Consider the following 21,082-nt stretch of genomic DNA (forward strand, 5'->3'; position numbering starts at 1 on the left):
CTATATAAAATCTACCCCTACTCTTCTGCTTTTCAAGCAACAAGTCGGATTTCAAATCGGGTCTACCAATCTGTAACTAGAGCTATTTTTGTAACCCTTCGCCTGTTTTTCTGGCTTCGGTAAAAAATGTCAGAAGTTAGCAGATTCATTAAATTCAAAACAACTATCATTTTGACCACTAAACCAAGAGTTTGACAAAAATATATTGGATTAAAACTTCCCTCTACTTCTCTGCTTGTCAAAGCGGAGAAGGTTTATTCAGTATGGAACTTACGTTACAGCAGTTTTACTAAATGCACTACCATGTGTTTTTTAAACTTTCACAAACAACTGCCGTTTTGACCCCTTTCCCAACATTTTACAGAAAACAATGTTTTCTATATAAATTCCCTACTCTTCTGCTTTTCAAGAACAAGTCGGATTCAAATCGGGTCTACCAATCTGTAACTAGACTATTTTTTGTAACCCTTCGCCTGGTTTTTGGCTTCGGTAAAAAATGTCAGAAGTTAGCAGATTCATTAAATTCAACAACCTTTCACAAACAAACTGCCGTTTTGACCCCTTTCCCAACATTTTACAGAAAACAATGTTTTCTATATAAAATCTACCCCTACTCTTCTGCTTTTCAAGCAACAAGTCGGATTTCAAATCGGGTCTACCAATCTGTAACTAGAGCTATTTTTGTAACCCTTCGCCTGTTTTTCTGGCTTCGGTAAAAATGTCAGAAGTTAGCAGATTCATTAAATTCAAAACAACTATCATTTTGACCACTAAACCAAAGAGTTTGACAAAAATATATTGGATTAAAACTTCCCTCTACTTCTCTGCTTGTCAAATGCGGAGAAGGTTTATTCAGTATGGAACTACGTTACAGCAGTTTTACTAAATGCACTACCATGTGTTTTTTTAAACTTTCACAAACAACTGCCGTTTTGACCCCTTTCCCAACATTTTACAGAAAACAATGTTTCTATATAAAATCTACCCCCACTCTTCTGCTTTTCAAGCAACAAGTCGGATTCAAATCGGGTCTACCAATCTGTAACTAGAGCTATTTTTGTAACCCTTCGCCTGTTTTTCTGGCTTCGGTAAAAAATGTCAGAAGTTAGCAGATTCATTAAATTCAAAACAACTATCATTTGACCACTAAACCAAAGAGTTTGACAAAAATATATTGGATTAAAACTTCCCTCTACTTCTTGCTTGTCAAATGCGGAGAAGGTTTATTCAGTATGGAACTTACGTTACAGCAGTTTTACTAAATGCACTACCATGTGTTTTTTAAACTTTCACAAACAACTGCGATCTGACCCTTTCCCAACATTTTACAGAAAACAATGTTTTCATATAAAAATCTACCCTACTCTTCTGCTTTTCAAGCAACAAGTCGGATTTCAAATCGGGTCTACCAATCTGTAACTAGAGCTATTTTTGTAACCCTTCGCCTGTTTTTCTGGCTTCGGTAAAAAATGTCAGAAGTTAGCAGATTCATTAAATTCAAAAAAACTATCATTTTGACCACTAAACCAAAGAGTTTGACAAAAATATATTGGATTAAAACTTCCCCTACTTTCTCGTGTCAAATCGGGAGAAGGTTTATTCAGTATGGAAATTACGTACAGCAGTTTACTAAATGCACTACCATGTGTTTTTTAAACTTTCACAAACAACTGCCGTTTTGACCCCTTTCCCAACATTTTACAGAAAACAATGTTTTTATATAAAATCTACCCCTACTCTTCTGCTTTTAAGCAACAAGTCGGATTTCAAATCGGGTCTACCAATCTGTAACTAGAGCTATTTTTGGTAAACCTTCGCCTGTTTTTCTGGCTTCGGTAAAAAATGTCAGAAGTTAGCAGATCATTAAATTCAAAACAACATATCATTTTGACATAACAAAGAGTTTGACAAAAATATATGATAAACTTCCCTACTCTCTGCTTGTCAATGCGGAGAAGGTTTATTCAATGGAACTTACGTTACAGCAGTTTACTAAATGCAATACCATGTGTTTTTAAACTTTCACAAACAACTGCCGTTTTGACCCCTTTCCAACATTTTACAGAAAACAATGTTTTCTATATAAAATCTACCCTACTCTTCTGCTTTTCAAGCAACAAGTCGGATTTCAAATCGGGTCTACCAATCTGTAACTAGAGCTATTTTTGTAACCCTTCGCCTGTTTTTTCTGGCTTCGGTAAAAAATGTCAGAAGTTAGCAGATTCATTAAATTCAAAACAACTATCATTTTGAACACTAAACCAAAGAGTTTGACAAAAATATATTGGATTAAAACTTCCCTCTACTTCTCTGCTTGTCAAATGCGGAGAAGGTTTATTCAGTATGGAACTTACGTTACAGCAGTTTTACTAAATGCACTACCATGTGTTTTTTAAACTTTCACAAAAAACTGCCGTTTTGACCCCTTTCCCAACATTTTACAGAAAACAATGTTTTCTATATAAAATCTACCCCTACTCTTCTGCTTTTCAAGCAACAAGTCGGATTTCAAATCGGGTCTACCAATCTGTAACTAGAGCTATTTTTTGTAACCCTTCGCCTGTTTTTCTGGCTTCGGTAAAAAATGTCAAGAAGTTAGCAGATTCATTAAATTCAAAACAACTTTCACAAACAACTGCCGTTTTGACCCCTTTCCCAACATTTTACAGAAAACAATGTTTTCTATATAAAATTACCCCTACTCTTCTGCTTTTCAAGCAACAAGTCGGATTTCAAATCGGGTCTACCAATCTGTAACTAGAGCTATTTTTGTAACCCTTCGCCTGTTTTTCTGGCTTCGGTAAAAAATGTCAGAAGTTAGCAGATTCATTAAATTCAAAACAACTATCATTTTGACACTAAACCAAAGAGTTTGACAAAAATATATTGGATTAAAACTTCCCTCTACTTCTCTGCTTGTCAAATGCGGAGAAGGTTTATTCAGTATGGAACTTACGTTACAGCAGTTTTACTAAATGCACTACCATGTGTTTTTTAAACTTTCACAAACAACTGCCGTTTTGACCCCTTTCCCAACATTTTACAGAAAACAATGTTTTCTATATAAAATCTACCCCTACTCTTCTGCTTTTCAAGCAACAAGTCGGATTTCAAATCGGGTCTACCAATCTGTAACTAGAGCTTTTTTTGTAACCCTTCGCCTGTTTTTCTGGCTTCGGTAAAAAATGTCAGAAGTTAGCAGATTCATTAAATTCAAAACAACTATCATTTTGACCACTAAACCAAAGAGTTTGACAAAAATATATTGGATTAAAACTTCCCTCTACTCTCTCTGCTTGTCAAATGCGGAGAAGGTTTATTCAGTATGGAACTTACGTTACAGCAGTTTTACTAAATGCAATACCATGTGTTTTTTAAACTTTCACAAACAACTGCCGTTTTGACCCCTTTCCCAACATTTTACAGAAAACAATGTTTTCTATATAAAATCTACCCTACTCTTCTGCTTTTCAAGCAACAAGTCGGATTTCAAATCGGGTCTACCAATCTGTAACTAGAGCTATTTTTGTAACCCTTCGCCTGTTTTTCTGGCTTGGTAAAAAATGTCAGAAGTTAGCAGATTCATAAATTCAAAACAACTATCATTTTGACCACTAAACCAAAGAGTTTGACAAAAATATATTGGATTAAAACTTCCCTCTACCTCTCTGCTTGTCAAATGCGGAGAAGGTTTATTCAGTATGGAACTTACGTTACAGCAGTTTTACTAAATGCACTACCATGTGTTTTTTAAACTTTCACAAACAACTGCCGTTTTGACCCCTTTCCCCACATTTTACAGAAAACAATGTTTTCTATATAAAATCTACCCCTACTCTTCTGCTTTTCAAGCAACAAGTCGGATTTAAATCGGGTCTACCAATCTGTAACTAGAGCTATTTTTGTAACCCTTCGCCTGTTTTTCTGGCTTCGGTAAAAAATGTCAGAAGTTAGCAGATTCATTAAATTCAAAACAACTTTCACAAAAACTGCCGTTTGACCCTTTCCCAACATTTTACAGAAAACAATGTTTTCTTATAAAATCTACCCCTCGATCTCTGCTTTTCAAGCAACAAGTCGGATTTCAAATCGGGTCTACCAATCTGTAACTAGAGCTATTTTTGTAACCCTTCGCCTGTTTTTCTGGCTTCGGTAAAAAATGTCAGAAGTTAGCAGATTCATTAAATTCAAAAAGACTATCATTTGACCACTAAACCAAAGAGTTTGACAAAAAATATTGGATTAAAACTTCCCTCACTTTCTGCTTGTCAAATGCGGAGAAGGTTTATTCAGTATGGAACTTACGTTACAGCAGTTTTACTAAATGCACTACCATGTGTTTTTAAACTTTCACAAACAACCGCTTTGACCCCTTTCCCAACATTTTACAGAAAACAATGTTTTCTATATAAAATCTACCCCTACTCTTCTGCTTTTCAAGCAACAAGTCGGATTTCAAATCGGGTCTACCAATCTGTAACTAGAGCTATTTTTGTAACCCTTCGCCTGTTTTTCTGGCTCGGTAAAAAATGTCAGAAGTTAGCAGATTCTAAATTCAAAAAAACTATCATTTGACCACTAAACAAAGAGTTTGACAAAAATATATTGGATTAAACTCCCTCTACTTTCTGCTTGTCAAATGCGGAGAAGGTTTATTCAGTATGGAACTTACGTTACAGCAGTTTTACTAAAGCACTACCATGTGTTTTTTAAACTTTCACAAACAACTGCCGTTTTGACCCCTTTCCCAACATTTTACAGAAAACAATGTTTCTATATAAAATCTACCCCTACTCTTTGCTTTTCAAGCAACAAGTCGGATTTCAAATCGGGTCTACCAATCTGTAACTAGAGCTATTTTTGTAACCCTTCGCCTGTTTTTTCTGGCTTCGGTAAAAAATGTCAGAAGTTAGCAGATTCATTAAATTCAAAACAACTATCATTTTGACCACTAAACAAAGAGTTTGACAAAAATATATTGGATTAAAACTTCCCTCTATTCTCTGCTTGTCAAATGCGGAGAAGGTTTATTCAGTATGGAACTTAGTTACAGCAGTTTTACTAAATGCACTACCATGTGTTTTTTAAACTTTCACAAAACAACTGCCGTTTTGACCCTTCCCAACATTTTACAGAAAACAATTTTTCTATATAAAATCTACCCCTACTCTTCTGCTTTTCAAGCAACAAGTCGGATTTCAAACGGGTCTACCAATCTGTAAATAGATGCTATTTTTTGTAACCCTTCGCCTGTTTTTCTGGCTTCGGTAAAAATGTCAGAAGTTAGCAGATTCATTAAATTCAAAACAACTATCATTTTGACCACTAAACCAAAGAGTTTGACAAAAATATATTGGATTAAAACTTCCCTCTACTTCTCTGCTTGTCAAATGCGGAGAAGGTTTATTCAGTATGGAACTTACGTTACAGCAGTTTTACTAAATGCACTACCATGTGTTTTTTAAACTTTCACAAACAACTGCCGTTTTGACCCCTTTCCCAACATTTTACAGAAAACAATGTTTTCTATATAAAATCTACCCCTACTCTTCTGCTTTTCAAGCAACAAGTCGGATTTCAAATCGGGTCTACCAATCTGTAACTAGAGCTATTTTTGTAACCCTTCGCCTGTTTTTCTGGCTTCGGTAAAAAATGTCAGAAGTTAGCAGATTCATTAAATTCAAAACAACTATCATTTTGACCACTAAACCAAAGAGTTTGACAAAAATATATTGGATTAAAACTTCCCTCTACTTCTCTGCTTGTCAAATGCGGAGAAGGTTTATTCAGTATGGAACTTACGTTACAGCAGTTTTACTAAATGCACTACCATGTGTTTTTTAAACTTTCACAAACAACTGCCGTTTTGACCCCTTTCCCAACATTTTACAGAAAACAATGTTTTCTATATAAAATCTACCCCTACTCTTCTGCTTTTCAAGCAACAAGTCGGATTTCAAATCGGGTCTACCAATCTGTAACTAGAGCTATTTTTGTAACCCTTCGCCTGTTTTTCTGGCTTCGGTAAAAAATGTCAGAAGTTAGCAGATTCATTAAATTCAAAACAACTTTCACAAACAACTGCCGTTTTGACCCCTTTCCCAACATTTTACAGAAAACAATGTTTTCTATATAAAATCTACCCCTACTCTTCTGCTTTTCAAGCAACAAGTCGGATTTCAAATCGGGTCTACCAATCTGTAACTAGAGCTATTTTTGTAACCCTTCGCCTGTTTTTCTGGCTTCGGTAAAAAATGTCAGAAGTTAGCAGATTCATTAAATTCAAAACAACTATCATTTTGACCACTAAACCAAAGAGTTTGACAAAAATATATTGGATTAAAACTTCCCTCTACTTCTCTGCTTGTCAAATGCGGAGAAGGTTTATTCAGTATGGAACTTACGTTACAGCAGTTTTACTAAATGCACTACCATGTGTTTTTTAAACTTTCACAAACAACTGCCGTTTTGACCCCTTTCCCAACATTTTACAGAAAACAATGTTTTCTATATAAAATCTACCCCTACTCTTCTGCTTTTCAAGCAACAAGTCGGATTTCAAATCGGGTCTACCAATCTGTAACTAGAGCTATTTTTGTAACCCTTCGCCTGTTTTTCTGGCTTCGGTAAAAAATGTCAGAAGTTAGCAGATTCATTAAATTCAAAACAACTATCATTTTGACCACTAAACCAAAGAGTTTGACAAAAATATATTGGATTAAAACTTCCCTCTACTTCTCTGCTTGTCAAATGCGGAGAAGGTTTATTCAGTATGGAACTTACGTTACAGCAGTTTTACTAAATGCACTACCATGTGTTTTTTAAACTTTCACAAACAACTGCCGTTTTGACCCCTTTCCCAACATTTTACAGAAAACAATGTTTTCTATATAAAATCTACCCCTACTCTTCTGCTTTTCAAGCAACAAGTCGGATTTCAAATCGGGTCTACCAATCTGTAACTAGAGCTATTTTTGTAACCCTTCGCCTGTTTTTCTGGCTTCGGTAAAAAATGTCAGAAGTTAGCAGATTCATTAAATTCAAAACAACTATCATTTTGACCACTAAACCAAAGAGTTTGACAAAAATATATTGGATTAAAACTTCCCTCTACTTCTCTGCTTGTCAAATGCGGAGAAGGTTTATTCAGTATGGAACTTACGTTACAGCAGTTTTACTAAATGCACTACCATGTGTTTTTTAAACTTTCACAAACAACTGCCGTTTTGACCCCTTTCCCAACATTTTACAGAAAACAATGTTTTCTATATAAAATCTACCCCTACTCTTCTGCTTTTCAAGCAACAAGTCGGATTTCAAATCGGGTCTACCAATCTGTAACTAGAGCTATTTTTGTAACCCTTCGCCTGTTTTTCTGGCTTCGGTAAAAAATGTCAGAAGTTAGCAGATTCATTAAATTCAAAACAACTTTCACAAACAACTGCCGTTTTGACCCCTTTCCCAACATTTTACAGAAAACAATGTTTTCTATATAAAATCTACCCCTACTCTTCTGCTTTTCAAGCAACAAGTCGGATTTCAAATCGGGTCTACCAATCTGTAACTAGAGCTATTTTTGTAACCCTTCGCCTGTTTTTCTGGCTTCGGTAAAAAATGTCAGAAGTTAGCAGATTCATTAAATTCAAAACAACTATCATTTTGACCACTAAACCAAAGAGTTTGACAAAAATATATTGGATTAAAACTTCCCTCTACTTCTCTGCTTGTCAAATGCGGAGAAGGTTTATTCAGTATGGAACTTACGTTACAGCAGTTTTACTAAATGCACTACCATGTGTTTTTTAAACTTTCACAAACAACTGCCGTTTTGACCCCTTTCCCAACATTTTACAGAAAACAATGTTTTCTATATAAAATCTACCCCTACTCTTCTGCTTTTCAAGCAACAAGTCGGATTTCAAATCGGGTCTACCAATCTGTAACTAGAGCTATTTTTGTAACCCTTCGCCTGTTTTTCTGGCTTCGGTAAAAAATGTCAGAAGTTAGCAGATTCATTAAATTCAAAACAACTATCATTTTGACCACTAAACCAAAGAGTTTGACAAAAATATATTGGATTAAAACTTCCCTCTACTTCTCTGCTTGTCAAATGCGGAGAAGGTTTATTCAGTATGGAACTTACGTTACAGCAGTTTTACTAAATGCACTACCATGTGTTTTTTAAACTTTCACAAACAACTGCCGTTTTGACCCCTTTCCCAACATTTTACAGAAAACAATGTTTTCTATATAAAATCTACCCCTACTCTTCTGCTTTTCAAGCAACAAGTCGGATTTCAAATCGGGTCTACCAATCTGTAACTAGAGCTATTTTTGTAACCCTTCGCCTGTTTTTCTGGCTTCGGTAAAAAATGTCAGAAGTTAGCAGATTCATTAAATTCAAAACAACTATCATTTTGACCACTAAACCAAAGAGTTTGACAAAAATATATTGGATTAAAACTTCCCTCTACTTCTCTGCTTGTCAAATGCGGAGAAGGTTTATTCAGTATGGAACTTACGTTACAGCAGTTTTACTAAATGCACTACCATGTGTTTTTTAAACTTTCACAAACAACTGCCGTTTTGACCCCTTTCCCAACATTTTACAGAAAACAATGTTTTCTATATAAAATCTACCCCTACTCTTCTGCTTTTCAAGCAACAAGTCGGATTTCAAATCGGGTCTACCAATCTGTAACTAGAGCTATTTTTGTAACCCTTCGCCTGTTTTTCTGGCTTCGGTAAAAAATGTCAGAAGTTAGCAGATTCATTAAATTCAAAACAACTATCATTTTGACCACTAAACCAAAGAGTTTGACAAAAATATATTGGATTAAAACTTCCCTCTACTTCTCTGCTTGTCAAATGCGGAGAAGGTTTATTCAGTATGGAACTTACGTTACAGCAGTTTTACTAAATGCACTACCATGTGTTTTTTAAACTTTCACAAACAACTGCCGTTTTGACCCCTTTCCCAACATTTTACAGAAAACAATGTTTTCTATATAAAATCTACCCCTACTCTTCTGCTTTTCAAGCAACAAGTCGGATTTCAAATCGGGTCTACCAATCTGTAACTAGAGCTATTTTTGTAACCCTTCGCCTGTTTTTCTGGCTTCGGTAAAAAATGTCAGAAGTTAGCAGATTCATTAAATTCAAAACAACTATCATTTTGACCACTAAACCAAAGAGTTTGACAAAAATATATTGGATTAAAACTTCCCTCTACTTCTCTGCTTGTCAAATGCGGAGAAGGTTTATTCAGTATGGAACTTACGTTACAGCAGTTTTACTAAATGCACTACCATGTGTTTTTTAAACTTTCACAAACAACTGCCGTTTTGACCCCTTTCCCAACATTTTACAGAAAACAATGTTTTCTATATAAAATCTACCCCTACTCTTCTGCTTTTCAAGCAACAAGTCGGATTTCAAATCGGGTCTACCAATCTGTAACTAGAGCTATTTTTTGTAACCCTTCGCCTGTTTTTCTGGCTTCGGTAAAAAATGTCAGAAGTTAGCAGATTCATTAAATTCAAAACAACTTTCACAAACAACTGCCGTTTTGACCCCTTTCCCAACATTTTACAGAAAACAATGTTTTCTATATAAAATCTACCCCTACTCTTCTGCTTTTCAAGCAACAAGTCGGATTTCAAATCGGGTCTACCAATCTGTAACTAGAGCTATTTTTGTAACCCTTCGCCTGTTTTTCTGGCTTCGGTAAAAAATGTCAGAAGTTAGCAGATTCATTAAATTCAAAACAACTATCATTTTGACCACTAAACCAAAGAGTTTGACAAAAATATATTGGATTAAAACTTCCCTCTACTTCTCTGCTTGTCAAATGCGGAGAAGGTTTATTCAGTATGGAACTTACGTTACAGCAGTTTTACTAAATGCACTACCATGTGTTTTTTAAACTTTCACAAACAACTGCCGTTTTGACCCCTTTCCCAACATTTTACAGAAAACAATGTTTTCTATATAAAATCTACCCCTACTCTTCTGCTTTTCAAGCAACAAGTCGGATTTCAAATCGGGTCTACCAATCTGTAACTAGAGCTATTTTTGTAACCCTTCGCCTGTTTTTCTGGCTTCGGTAAAAAATGTCAGAAGTTAGCAGATTCATTAAATTCAAAACAACTATCATTTTGACCACTAAACCAAAGAGTTTGACAAAAATATATTGGATTAAAACTTCCCTCTACTTCTCTGCTTGTCAAATGCGGAGAAGGTTTATTCAGTATGGAACTTACGTTACAGCAGTTTTACTAAATGCACTACCATGTGTTTTTTAAACTTTCACAAACAACTGCCGTTTTGACCCCTTTCCCAACATTTTACAGAAAACAATGTTTTCTATATAAAATCTACCCCTACTCTTCTGCTTTTCAAGCAACAAGTCGGATTTCAAATCGGGTCTACCAATCTGTAACTAGAGCTATTTTTGTAACCCTTCGCCTGTTTTTCTGGCTTCGGTAAAAAATGTCAGAAGTTAGCAGATTCATTAAATTCAAAACAACTATCATTTTGACCACTAAACCAAAGAGTTTGACAAAAAAATATTGGATTAAAACTTCCCTCTACTTCTCTGCTTGTCAAATGCGGAGAAGGTTTATTCAGTATGGAACTTACGTTACAGCAGTTTTACTAAATGCACTACCATGTGTTTTTTAAACTTTCACAAACAACTGCCGTTTTGACCCCTTTCCCAACATTTTACAGAAAACAATGTTTTCTATATAAAATCTACCCCTACTCTTCTGCTTTTCAAGCAACAAGTCGGATTTCAAATCGGGTCTACCAATCTGTAACTAGAGCTATTTTTTGTAACCCTTCGCCTGTTTTTCTGGCTTCGGTAAAAAATGTCAGAAGTTAGCAGATTCATTAAATTCAAAACAACTTTCACAAACAACTGCCGTTTTGACCCCTTTCCCAACATTTTACAGAAAACAATGTTTTCTATATAAAATCTACCCCTACTCTTCTGCTTTTCAAGCAACAAGTCGGATTTCAAATCGGGTCTACCAATCTGTAACTAGAGCTATTTTTGTAACCCTTCGCCTGTTTTTCTGGCTTCGGTAAAAAATGTCAGAAGTTAGCAGATTCATTAAATTCAAAACAACTATCATTTTGACCACTAAACCAAAGAGTTTGACAAAAATATATTGGATTAAAACTTCCCTCTACTTCTCTGCTTGTCAAATGCGGAGAAGGTTTATTCAGTATGGAACTTACGTTACAGCAGTTTTACTAAATGCACTACCATGTGTTTTTTAAACTTTCACAAACAACTGCCGTTTTGACCCCTTTCCCAACATTTTACAGAAAACAATGTTTTCTATATAAAATCTATAATCTAAATCGCCGTGGAGAACGTTCTGCTGCCTGCAACATCCTCCAGCATGACCGGTTTGGCGGTGGGTCAGTCATGGTGTGGGGTGGCATTTCTTTGAGGGGCCGCACAGCCCTCCATGTGCTCGCCAGAGGTAGCCTGACTGCCATTAGGTACCGAGATGAGATCCTCAGACCCCTTGTGAGACCATATGCTGGTGCGGTTGGCCCTGGGTTCCTCCTAATGCAAGACCATGCTAGACCTCATGTGGCTGGAGTGTGTCAGCAGTTCCTGCAAGAGGAAGGAATTGATGCTATGGACTGGCCCGCCCGTTCCCCAGACCTGAATCCAATTGAGCACATCTGGGACATCATGTCTCGCTCCATCCACCAAAGCCACGTTGCACCACAGACTGTCCAGGAGTTGGCGGGTGCTTTAGTCAAGGTCTGGGAGGAGATCCCTCAGGAGACCATCCGCCACCTCATCAGGAGCATGCCCAGGCGTTGTAGGGAGGTCATACAGGCACGTGGAGGCCACACACACTACTGAGCCTCATTTTGACTTGTTTTAAGGACATTACATCAAAGTTGGATCAGCCTGTAGTGTGGTTTTCCACTTTAATTTTGAGTGTGACTCCAAATCCAGACCTCCATGGGTTGATAAATTTGATTTCCATTGATCATTTTTGTGTGATTTTGTTGTCAGCACATTCAACTATGTAAAGAAAAAAGTATTTAATAAGAATATTTCATTCATTCAGATCTAGGATGTGTTATTTTAGTGTTCCCTTTATTTTTTTGAGCAGTGTATTTCATTTGAGTGCAGTATATGTAGGGCTGGGCGATATGGACAAAATATCATGTCACGGTATATAAAAAAAATATAAAAAAAGGATGGTATTTTATATTTTTGAATACTAAAAGTTCTACATTTGCTTTATGAGTAATATGTGACCCTAGGCTGGCAACACAAACATTCTAAGTGATTCCAATGGGTCTTTCTCCATTATGATTTGTTTTATACTCTTCAATTCAACCAAACACTTTCATAAATTTCTGTGTTTCCTGCACTTATTTGAGATCATTTCCACACTGCCACATAGGGCTGCACGATATGGGCAAACAATCTAGGCCTTATTTTTAACCAAATGTTGCAATTGTGATTTGACTTGTGTTTTAGAGCACAACACTTGAGTGAACTAATGATTATTCTAATTCTATAGTTAGAATATAATAGTGGGCACTTTGAATACAGTGTTGTTATTGTGACAGGGTAGGAACCAAAGTGTTGATAAGTGTTTTCTAGGGGACCCTATAATCTTTGGCTACAGTTAATGTTTTCTCTTAGCTACTTCATGTATCTAACATATTCATGCTTTGCGTATTCCTCTTTGATTTAGAAGAGACTGTTGCACAAATAACATCCTGATTTAGATCAACGCCATCACTGGTATGTTGGTATGCTAGCCAGCTAACTAGCGATTAGCATTAGCGGCTAACAAGATTTAGGCCCAACTTGCTAAGAAAAGACAAACTAGCTGTTTGCAGACGTAAGAAACACAAACTAAGTGTAATTATAGAACGCTAGTGGATTTACAGTAAGAAGCAAAGTGAAAACAGCATCGTTGTCGTCAACGCTGTTGCTGTGCTGCATGCAGAATAAACGCAAGTGTCTCGTGGTCGAGGAACAACAAAGGGCCTAGGTGTGGAATACCGGTATGTCGTAAAACACGGTATACCGCCCACCCTTAAGTGTATGCACTGTATGTAGCTAAATCTTATTAGATGTTTATCAATATGTCAATGCATTACTAATACAATTCATTAGTCAAGGCAAATGACCATGCTTCGTAGTAATGGAAAATTGAATGCAATACCTTTCAGGTTCATTGGTAGGATATCAAGTTTGGAATTCAAACTCAATTATAAGGCCCTTGAATTTGAAACTATGCTACTTAATCTATGCTACTATGCCACTATTAGTGGTGGTAGTTCTGCTGTACAACCTGTCATATCCTGTAATAAACTCCTTTTAATGGCACATTGCCGATTTCTTGTAATTAAACGGACAATAAACCGTGTCTTATCTGTGTGTTCTCCTCCCTAGGCTAGTTAATCCTTGGTGGCATACCAAATGTCACCCTATTCCCTTTATAGTGACGTACTCGGTCAAAAGTAGGGACCCTGGTCAAAAGTAGTGCGTTATAAAAGGAATAAGGTGCCATTTGGGACTCAGCCCTTGTCTTGCTCTACTGTTCTGAAGAGTGTGTGGCTGGCTACTTTCATTTATTTCCTAAGTTCTTCATGCATCAAACAAAAAATGCTTCCTCCCATCTACCTCCCAGGCCTGCGCACCAACAAGCCTCTGTTTGCCATCCGGAAGAGCTTCAAGGTGGAGAACGCCGGGGAGCTGCCCCTTACGGTCACGTCCATGAACATCAACGGCTACAAGTGCCAGGGCTTCGGCTTCGAGGTGCTGCAGTGCAGGTCATTCAGCCTGGACCACAACTCCTCGTCCGAGATCACCATTGCGTGAGTCAAATGACGGAAGAATGGATGCAGATTGTTGTTGAACCTTTTTTTTATGTGAACATATTTTGTATTAACTCAGCAGTAGTGTACAGGTTACTTTCAAGTGAAGGGTACATAAAGTAATGAAAGAAAAATGGATGTACCATTTTTGTATTAAGTCCGAACATATCAAGACGTTTGTATTGTTCAGTTGATCATTTGTTGTTATACGAGACATATCAAGAAATTGTTTTTGGACATTTGTATCGCTCATTGACCTCTCATTTCCATCTCTCCTTTTCCCCCCACTGTCTCAACTTCTATTTTCTCTATCTCCACCTCCCCCTCTTTCTTTTCACCCTCCTCTTTTCCCCCTTCATCGCTCTCTCTCTTTCTCTCCTTCTCTTACTCCACCTTCTCCCTCCCCTTCTCTTACTCCACCTTCTCCCTCCCCTTCTCTTACTCCACCTTCTCCCTCCCCTTCTCTTACTCCACCTTCTCCCTCCCCTTCTCTTACTCCACCTTCTCCCTCCCCTTCTCTTACTCCACCTTCTTCCTCTCTCCTTCTCTCTCCTTCCCCCCTCTCTTTCTCCACCCCCTCTCTCCCTCCAGGTTCACTCCAGACTTCACGTCGTCCTGGGTGATCCGGGACCTGACCCTGGTGACGTCGCGCGGCTCATTGTTCCCCTTCACCCTCAACGTGACGCTGCCCCACCACATGCTGCCCCTCTGTGCCCAAGTGGTGCCCGGCCCCAGCTGGGAGGAGACATTCTGGGTGGTCACCCTCATCTTCACCTGGTCAGTGCTGTTAAGTTCATGTTTTTAAGTATCCCTATATTTCTGTTATTACGGGGCTATCACTCAGTCAAGAGTGCGCCTGCGCAGGGAGTCTTGTTGTTGATGAACCTAGCCTGGAGTGGAATGGCTACCTTGTAGTGTGTTCATATAGTATAGTAAACTTTGTTAAACTGGAACCTTGTCGTTGTGTCATTTCGAGTTAACAAGTGCCACCCCGAGACGCATAGACCAGTACCAACTTAGTGCCAACTTTGGGTGAAGAAAAGCCAATGTCGTACACAGCGTCATGATTTTGTTGTTGTTGCATAAAACAGGTTTCAGGTTGAAAGACAATGGACTTTGACTCCCCAACCAGATTACCAGTGTCTACTTCTTTCTGTCAATTTGTTGGCACTGGTATCCCCAATGAATAACCAGTCGTATCCTCTCTCTCTCCTCTCAGCTTCTCCCTGGCGGGTGTTTGTCTGATGGCTTTCCACCAGGCCCAGTACATCCTGACTCAGTTTTCCAGCCCCACCACCCGGAGCATCCACAACTCTGCCCTGTCCCGGGACAACGGCCCCGTCAACAACATCACCCCCAACGGAGTCAAGTAAGACTCTGGAATATATTTTACAAGAGACCCGTTTCCAATCAAATATTTGTACCTGAAATCAACAGTTTTACATGGTTAATTACCAATATAAAGCGTTATTAAAGTTAGATGTTTTGGTGGTACTTGATATAACACTCCAGTAAAAGTGTTCCATCAACCATTTTGTAAAAGTAGCTGCATGTTATCTACATAAACCTGAACTAATTTTGTTCTTCAAATGAAGCTTATCACCCATTTGATTAGCTGGTGATAATGCACTGGTATGGGTTTACACATACACAGTCTCTAACTGGTTGTTGTCCGTGTCCAGTAAAATGAAGGGCAGCTGCAAGACGTACGTGGACACCTGCCACAACTCCGACAAAGGAAAGGGGCGTGGCTCCCCGGCGGTGGCCAACGGCTCCACCCCCCGGCCACAGCCCTTCTCCACTTCCTCCTCCTCCAAGAAGGGTGCCTCCAACACCCCCACCCAACCACAGAAGAAACACAAGGTGTCTGTTTACTACGGCAAGTACAAAACCAGCTCCTCCGCCACAGCGGCGACGGCCGCCACGGCGACCGAGGAAGAGCGGGAACTAGACCTAACGCCCGACCTGGAAACCCTGGAACCTTACCTGAGCACGGACGCCTGCAACAACAACGAGCCCACGTTCCTCTGTCAAATCGACATTAAGAAAACGACACAGCACTTTAAGGAAGCTCCCCCACAGAGCGCCGCCCAGGGGGAGGACAGCAAGGGGCCGGCGGCGGTTATGTTTCCCGTGGAAACGCAGGCCGGCTTCCCCGACAATGTCACTGTGGGCCCGGGCCCCCGACCTGGACTCCTGCTGTGCAGCCCCGTGACAGAGAAAGGGTACGACCTCGGTACACATTTGCAGTTTGCAGAGAAGAGGGACACAACAGAGAAAAGGGACAACTCTGAGCTGGAGGTGAGAGATACACAGGGTGATCAATTGGATATTACTTGGCTTTATTTGATAGCTTGCTCTGATTGATGCTTGTAGCCTGGTTTCTCCTACAGCTCTGTAGAGATTTTTTTGTGTGCAATCTAAGTACTTCAGTACAGGGTGGAAATGTAAGGTTAATCTTTCTCTCGTTCTCTCTCCCTCCAGACCAAAGAAGATGGTAAAAGCCAGAGGAAGAAGGCAGAGAAGACGGAGGCTGGTGTCCCAGCCGGGAACAACAAGGCAAAAAAGAGTCGCAGGAAGAACACAGAGGGGGTTTCTGGGTACCTGGCATCTTCAAATCGATAGACAGCGATAGACAGCGTGCTCACTTACAAATTAATCTTGATTTGGTGCAGAATTCCATTTGTAAAATCTATAGAGAATGAAATTGACAGCACTCAAAAGACAATCTTCAATAAGTAATTTCTTGCCCTACACTTGGGATGAACCTATTCATCCCACACAGATGTGATACACCTAATTCACACCGCGGCTTTTGTTCATTGACCAAAAATTAAAACATTTCACGTTAATATTTTCTAACTGGGTAGAAAGGGAAATGGTGAATTTGATTATTTCGATTTGGGATTGATTTAAATTTAAGGAAAAAACGTTAATTAGCTACCCCCAGCAGGCGTTTATAGTAGAACATTCAGCTGTGTTGAAGGTTTGTAACCCTGTTGATTGTAGAATCGCTGCAGGAAATGTAAAGACATTGAAAAGGGACATTGGTCTTTGCTGTTCCCACAGGCTACCTGAACACAGCGTGGTTGTGATGTCAGTGCAGGAGAGGGAACCGGAGTGGAGAACGGGAGAACAACAACAGAATATGAACGGAACACGCACTCGTAACCGCTGCTCCACAGGAAAACCAGACGCACCAAAGCCCAGCCCCAACCCTGGCAGCCCCCTCAAACAAAACGGTGGGTACATATACATGCACACACCAGGGTTTCCGTTAGGAAAATGTGGCGGCGGAAATTTGACCGGCAACCTTTTAATTGACCGGACATTTAAGAAATCTGCTGGACTCATATGCATTGGGTGCGTAACTTATTAGGGCGTTGGTTCTCAGAATGGCAGAAATCACATTTTAGATTATGGTAATTCATATTAACAGAACATGCAAGTCGAGGATGCAACGTGCGGAATACCGAATTCTGATGTGCACTTTGAAGATGTTAGAAGAACTGTCCACATTTACTTTTCCTCAGCCAAGAAGAAGAATAACGAACAGCAAAATCACTAGCCTATGTCAATTACTATCCCCCATCGTATAAAAGTTGACCTATTCTATTGGTCAGCTTATCGAGAAAGAAATGGCCTATTCCAAACATACTCTAGGACAGTTGTGAGACGATGGATCCCAAATTCATACAACCAGTAGGCCTAGGCTCCATTAAAAAAAAAAGCAATGAGTCTGATGCAACAGTTCACAACGTTTAGCTTCAAATGTTGATCAACTATTATTTCTTCACATTATAAGCGCAGCAATGCGCACAAGTCAATAGGCTACGTGCAAACGTTCGTTCCATAACGCAACTGTCACCATACATGCGAGCGGTTTCATATTTTATAGGCCAAGCGCAGGCTATTACCGGATAACGGAAACCCTGACAAACACACACACACACACACACTCAAAAAGCTGGGACATCTATGGTTACACCGCTCAACCACTTGATAACCTGTGTGGCTATATCTGCCAGTCTGTGGTTAACTTGACAAAAGTTAAACCCTACCCCTCACCTAAACCACCATCCCGTTGAAAGCATTCTGCTGTGTCTGTGATGATGTGGACATCTCTAAGTGTATTTACACCTGACTGACCACAAGAAGGTGCCAAAGTGCCTTTTCTTTTTCAACACATTGACATTGTAGATGCTACAGTACATGTCCAGTTTTGCCACATTATCAGAAACATTGGGAATTCCCAATTAAATTGAAGGGATTGAGCGGTATACTTGACTGGCCTGGAGTGTTACTGCTCGGCCACAGGCTTTACACAGTCCTCAACATCTCTCGCCCTCCTTCCTGTTCTAGATGTGTGTCTGGTGCGGCCACGGCGGAAGTGTGTGGAGCGGCGCGTGGCGTGCGAATCGGGCTCAGACTCGGGCAGCTCATCAGGCAGCGTGCGGGCTAGCCGCGGCAGCTGGGACAGCTGGAGTTCTGCCAGCAGCGTTGAGGGAGACAAGGACCCCGACGCCTCGCACCACCGCACACACCACTGCACTACCTCAGCCAGGAAAAGTATGAACGCACTACTGCAGCATGCACACTCACACACACATACACACACTGCACTATATACAACACACACAAGCACACTTTTATCTATACACTGAGTATACAGTACATGATGCTCTTTCCATGACATGGACTGACCAGGTGAATCCAGGTGAAAGCTATGAACCCTTATTGATGTCACTTGTTAAATCCACTTCAATCAGTGTAGATGAAGGGGAGGAGACAGGTTAAAGATGGATTTTTAAGCCTTGAGACAATTGAGACATGGATTATGTGTGTATGTGTGCCATTCAGAGGCAAGACAAAAGATTGAAGTGCCTTTGAACGGGGTATGGTGGTAGATGCCAAGCGCACCAGTTTTCTGTGTCAAGAACTGCAACGCTGCTGGGTTTTTCACGTGTGTGCATCAAGAATGGTCCATCCCCCAAAGGACATCCAACTGTGGGAAGCATTGGAGTGAATATGACCTCGTATCTCTGTGGAATGCTTTCAACACCTTGCAGAGTCCATGCCCCGACGAATTGAGGTTGTTCTTAGGGCAAAAGGGGGTTGCAACTCAATATTAGGAAGGTGTTCCCAATGTTTTGTACACTAAGTGTATACACATTCCCCCCACTCGCTACTGCAGCACCTCGGACAGGGAAAGTGCATACACTGTCACAACCACTGCGCTGCTCTTATCAGGAAACGTGCCCCTAGAGCAGGGCTCTTCAACCCTGTTCCAGGAGAGCTACCGTCCTGTAGGTTTTCACTTTAACCCTAATCTAGAACCAACGACCTTTCGGTTACTGGCCCAACCGCTAGGCTACCTGCCGCCCCGCTGGGGTTGGAGAGAAAGCCTGCAGGAAGGGTTGGAGAACCCTGCCCTAGAGTCACAGATTAACTTTAGGGAATTTTTTTTCCTTTTTTTTTGGACCCTACATATTGTTCCTTTACTATTCTCAACTCTCTCTCCATCTGATCTGTTGCTCTGTCTTTCATCAGGATACCCACAGGTCTCCATTCCATCCCGCACATGTGCTTCTCATCAAAATGTCCTCCTTTCACTCCAGAATAGTAGTTCCGGACCTATGCTCTGGAGCTCCGAGGGCTGGGGGGGTTGGAAGTGGGACTGGAGACTCTACAGAGCACCGTGGTGCTGGGTTAGGTTAGGCCAGATGTTTTCTTGTCCATTGGCTCGGAGTGACTTTGTCTGTGTTGGTTAGGGCTGAGATTCTCAAATTCCCCATCTTTGAATCCACCTCAGTGTACACCTCATCAGACATGGAAATGTTGCATCCGTCTTTCACCTCACCTGTTCTCCATCTCTCTTTTTCTCCGCCTATTTCTTTCTCTCTCCCTCTTTCTCTCGGTCTACCTCTCTCTCTCTGTCTACAGCTCTCTCTCTCTCTCAGCCATCTATTTCCTGTGTTTTGAGGGGTGCAAAATCCACTTGTCACTTAGAGTCACCAGAGTAAGAGATTTTTCTCACACTTGCTAGTGCCGTTCGTGTTTTCTCGTTGACATAAGGACCGCAGAAATTTTTCTAATGACCTGCCAAACCCACTCTGGTAATGGCTGAAATGGGCTCAATGGAATACATTGGTTTTCCTGTGTGTCTATAAGAACGCTAACACAACGTCTGGGATTTAACGCACCATCTCGACAGTTACATCACAAGAAAGATATCTTATTTTGATCGGTTTAGATTTATGTGCAATCGAGAGAAAAAAGAGTCATGATTTAGTTCAAATGTTTGCAAATTAGAGACGGTGAAGTTAAAGCAACTTCTGAAAATTAAACCTCAGATTATGGTGATGTTATGTCTGATCTCGCAAACAATGGAAAGCAGGTATAAATAGGTGTAATCTAGAGCTAGTGTTTTGATTTTAAAAATGCATGGTTATCCTTCTCTTGACACACTTGTTGAATTATGCAAGAGAACGTGACAACAACAGTGAATAATTCATGAGGCTGTCTAGATAGTGCAGGTAGGCCTAGAGACAGAGCAAGTTTTTGTTGGTTGTAGCCTTGTTCCACCCCTTTATATAAATGTATTCATGAATGCAAATACACCCAGGCAAATGAGACACATAATATTGTTTATTTTATCACAAAGTATTAAAAAAATACCTGTGAATAAAAAAAAATGACATTTTACAATAAATGTAATTCCTGAATTCCCACCACAATGCCTGAACTCATTATTTGTCCGTGCCAGTACAATGTTTTATGCGCAAAAATGCAGTCAATATCTGATAGATTTTTTTAATTTATTTTTTATCTAAACGTTTGTAGTATTTTCGCTGTTGCATTTTTTAGAATTGTTATTTAAACCTTTTAACAATTTCGATTAACATTACTACTCCCACGCTCTCTCTCCCTCTCTGACGCTGATATAGTAGAAAAAGGATGAATGAACTAACCAGTTTTCATTAGAAAGCAGGGTCAGAGTTGTGATCTGTAGCTGTGTGTCTGTGTCCACAGGGGACATGCAGTACGGTGTCTACCCAGCCGAGAGGGACTGCTACCAGACCATGAACTCCACCTACAAGGCCCAGAGGTACACACCACACACACACACACACACACACACTAACTGATTTAATCGCACAAACACAGACAGATAAATACACACATGTAAACACACACAGCAACCACATAG

At 39.7% G+C, this 21,082-nt stretch overlaps 1 protein-coding gene across 1 annotated transcript in view; it reads left to right on the top strand.

Annotated features, from left to right (window-relative positions):
• LOC120034983 (transmembrane protein 131-like) overlaps positions 1–21,082 on the top strand; it is a 244,245-nt gene that overhangs the window by 214,945 nt on the left and 8,218 nt on the right. The window contains exons 22-29 of the mRNA XM_038981709.1: positions 13,686–13,872; positions 14,464–14,649; positions 15,092–15,241; positions 15,555–16,173; positions 16,357–16,472; positions 16,942–17,114; positions 18,235–18,441; positions 20,905–20,980. Coding sequence (XP_038837637.1) covers positions 13,686–13,872; positions 14,464–14,649; positions 15,092–15,241; positions 15,555–16,173; positions 16,357–16,472; positions 16,942–17,114; positions 18,235–18,441; positions 20,905–20,980 — 1,714 coding nt within the window. The remainder of the gene's footprint in view (positions 1–13,685; positions 13,873–14,463; positions 14,650–15,091; positions 15,242–15,554; positions 16,174–16,356; positions 16,473–16,941; positions 17,115–18,234; positions 18,442–20,904; positions 20,981–21,082) is intronic.

Source organism: Salvelinus namaycush, chromosome 42 (assembly GCF_016432855.1).
Source record: "Salvelinus namaycush isolate Seneca chromosome 42, SaNama_1.0, whole genome shotgun sequence".
In the NCBI taxonomy this organism is placed as follows: domain Eukaryota; kingdom Metazoa; phylum Chordata; class Actinopteri; order Salmoniformes; family Salmonidae; genus Salvelinus; species Salvelinus namaycush.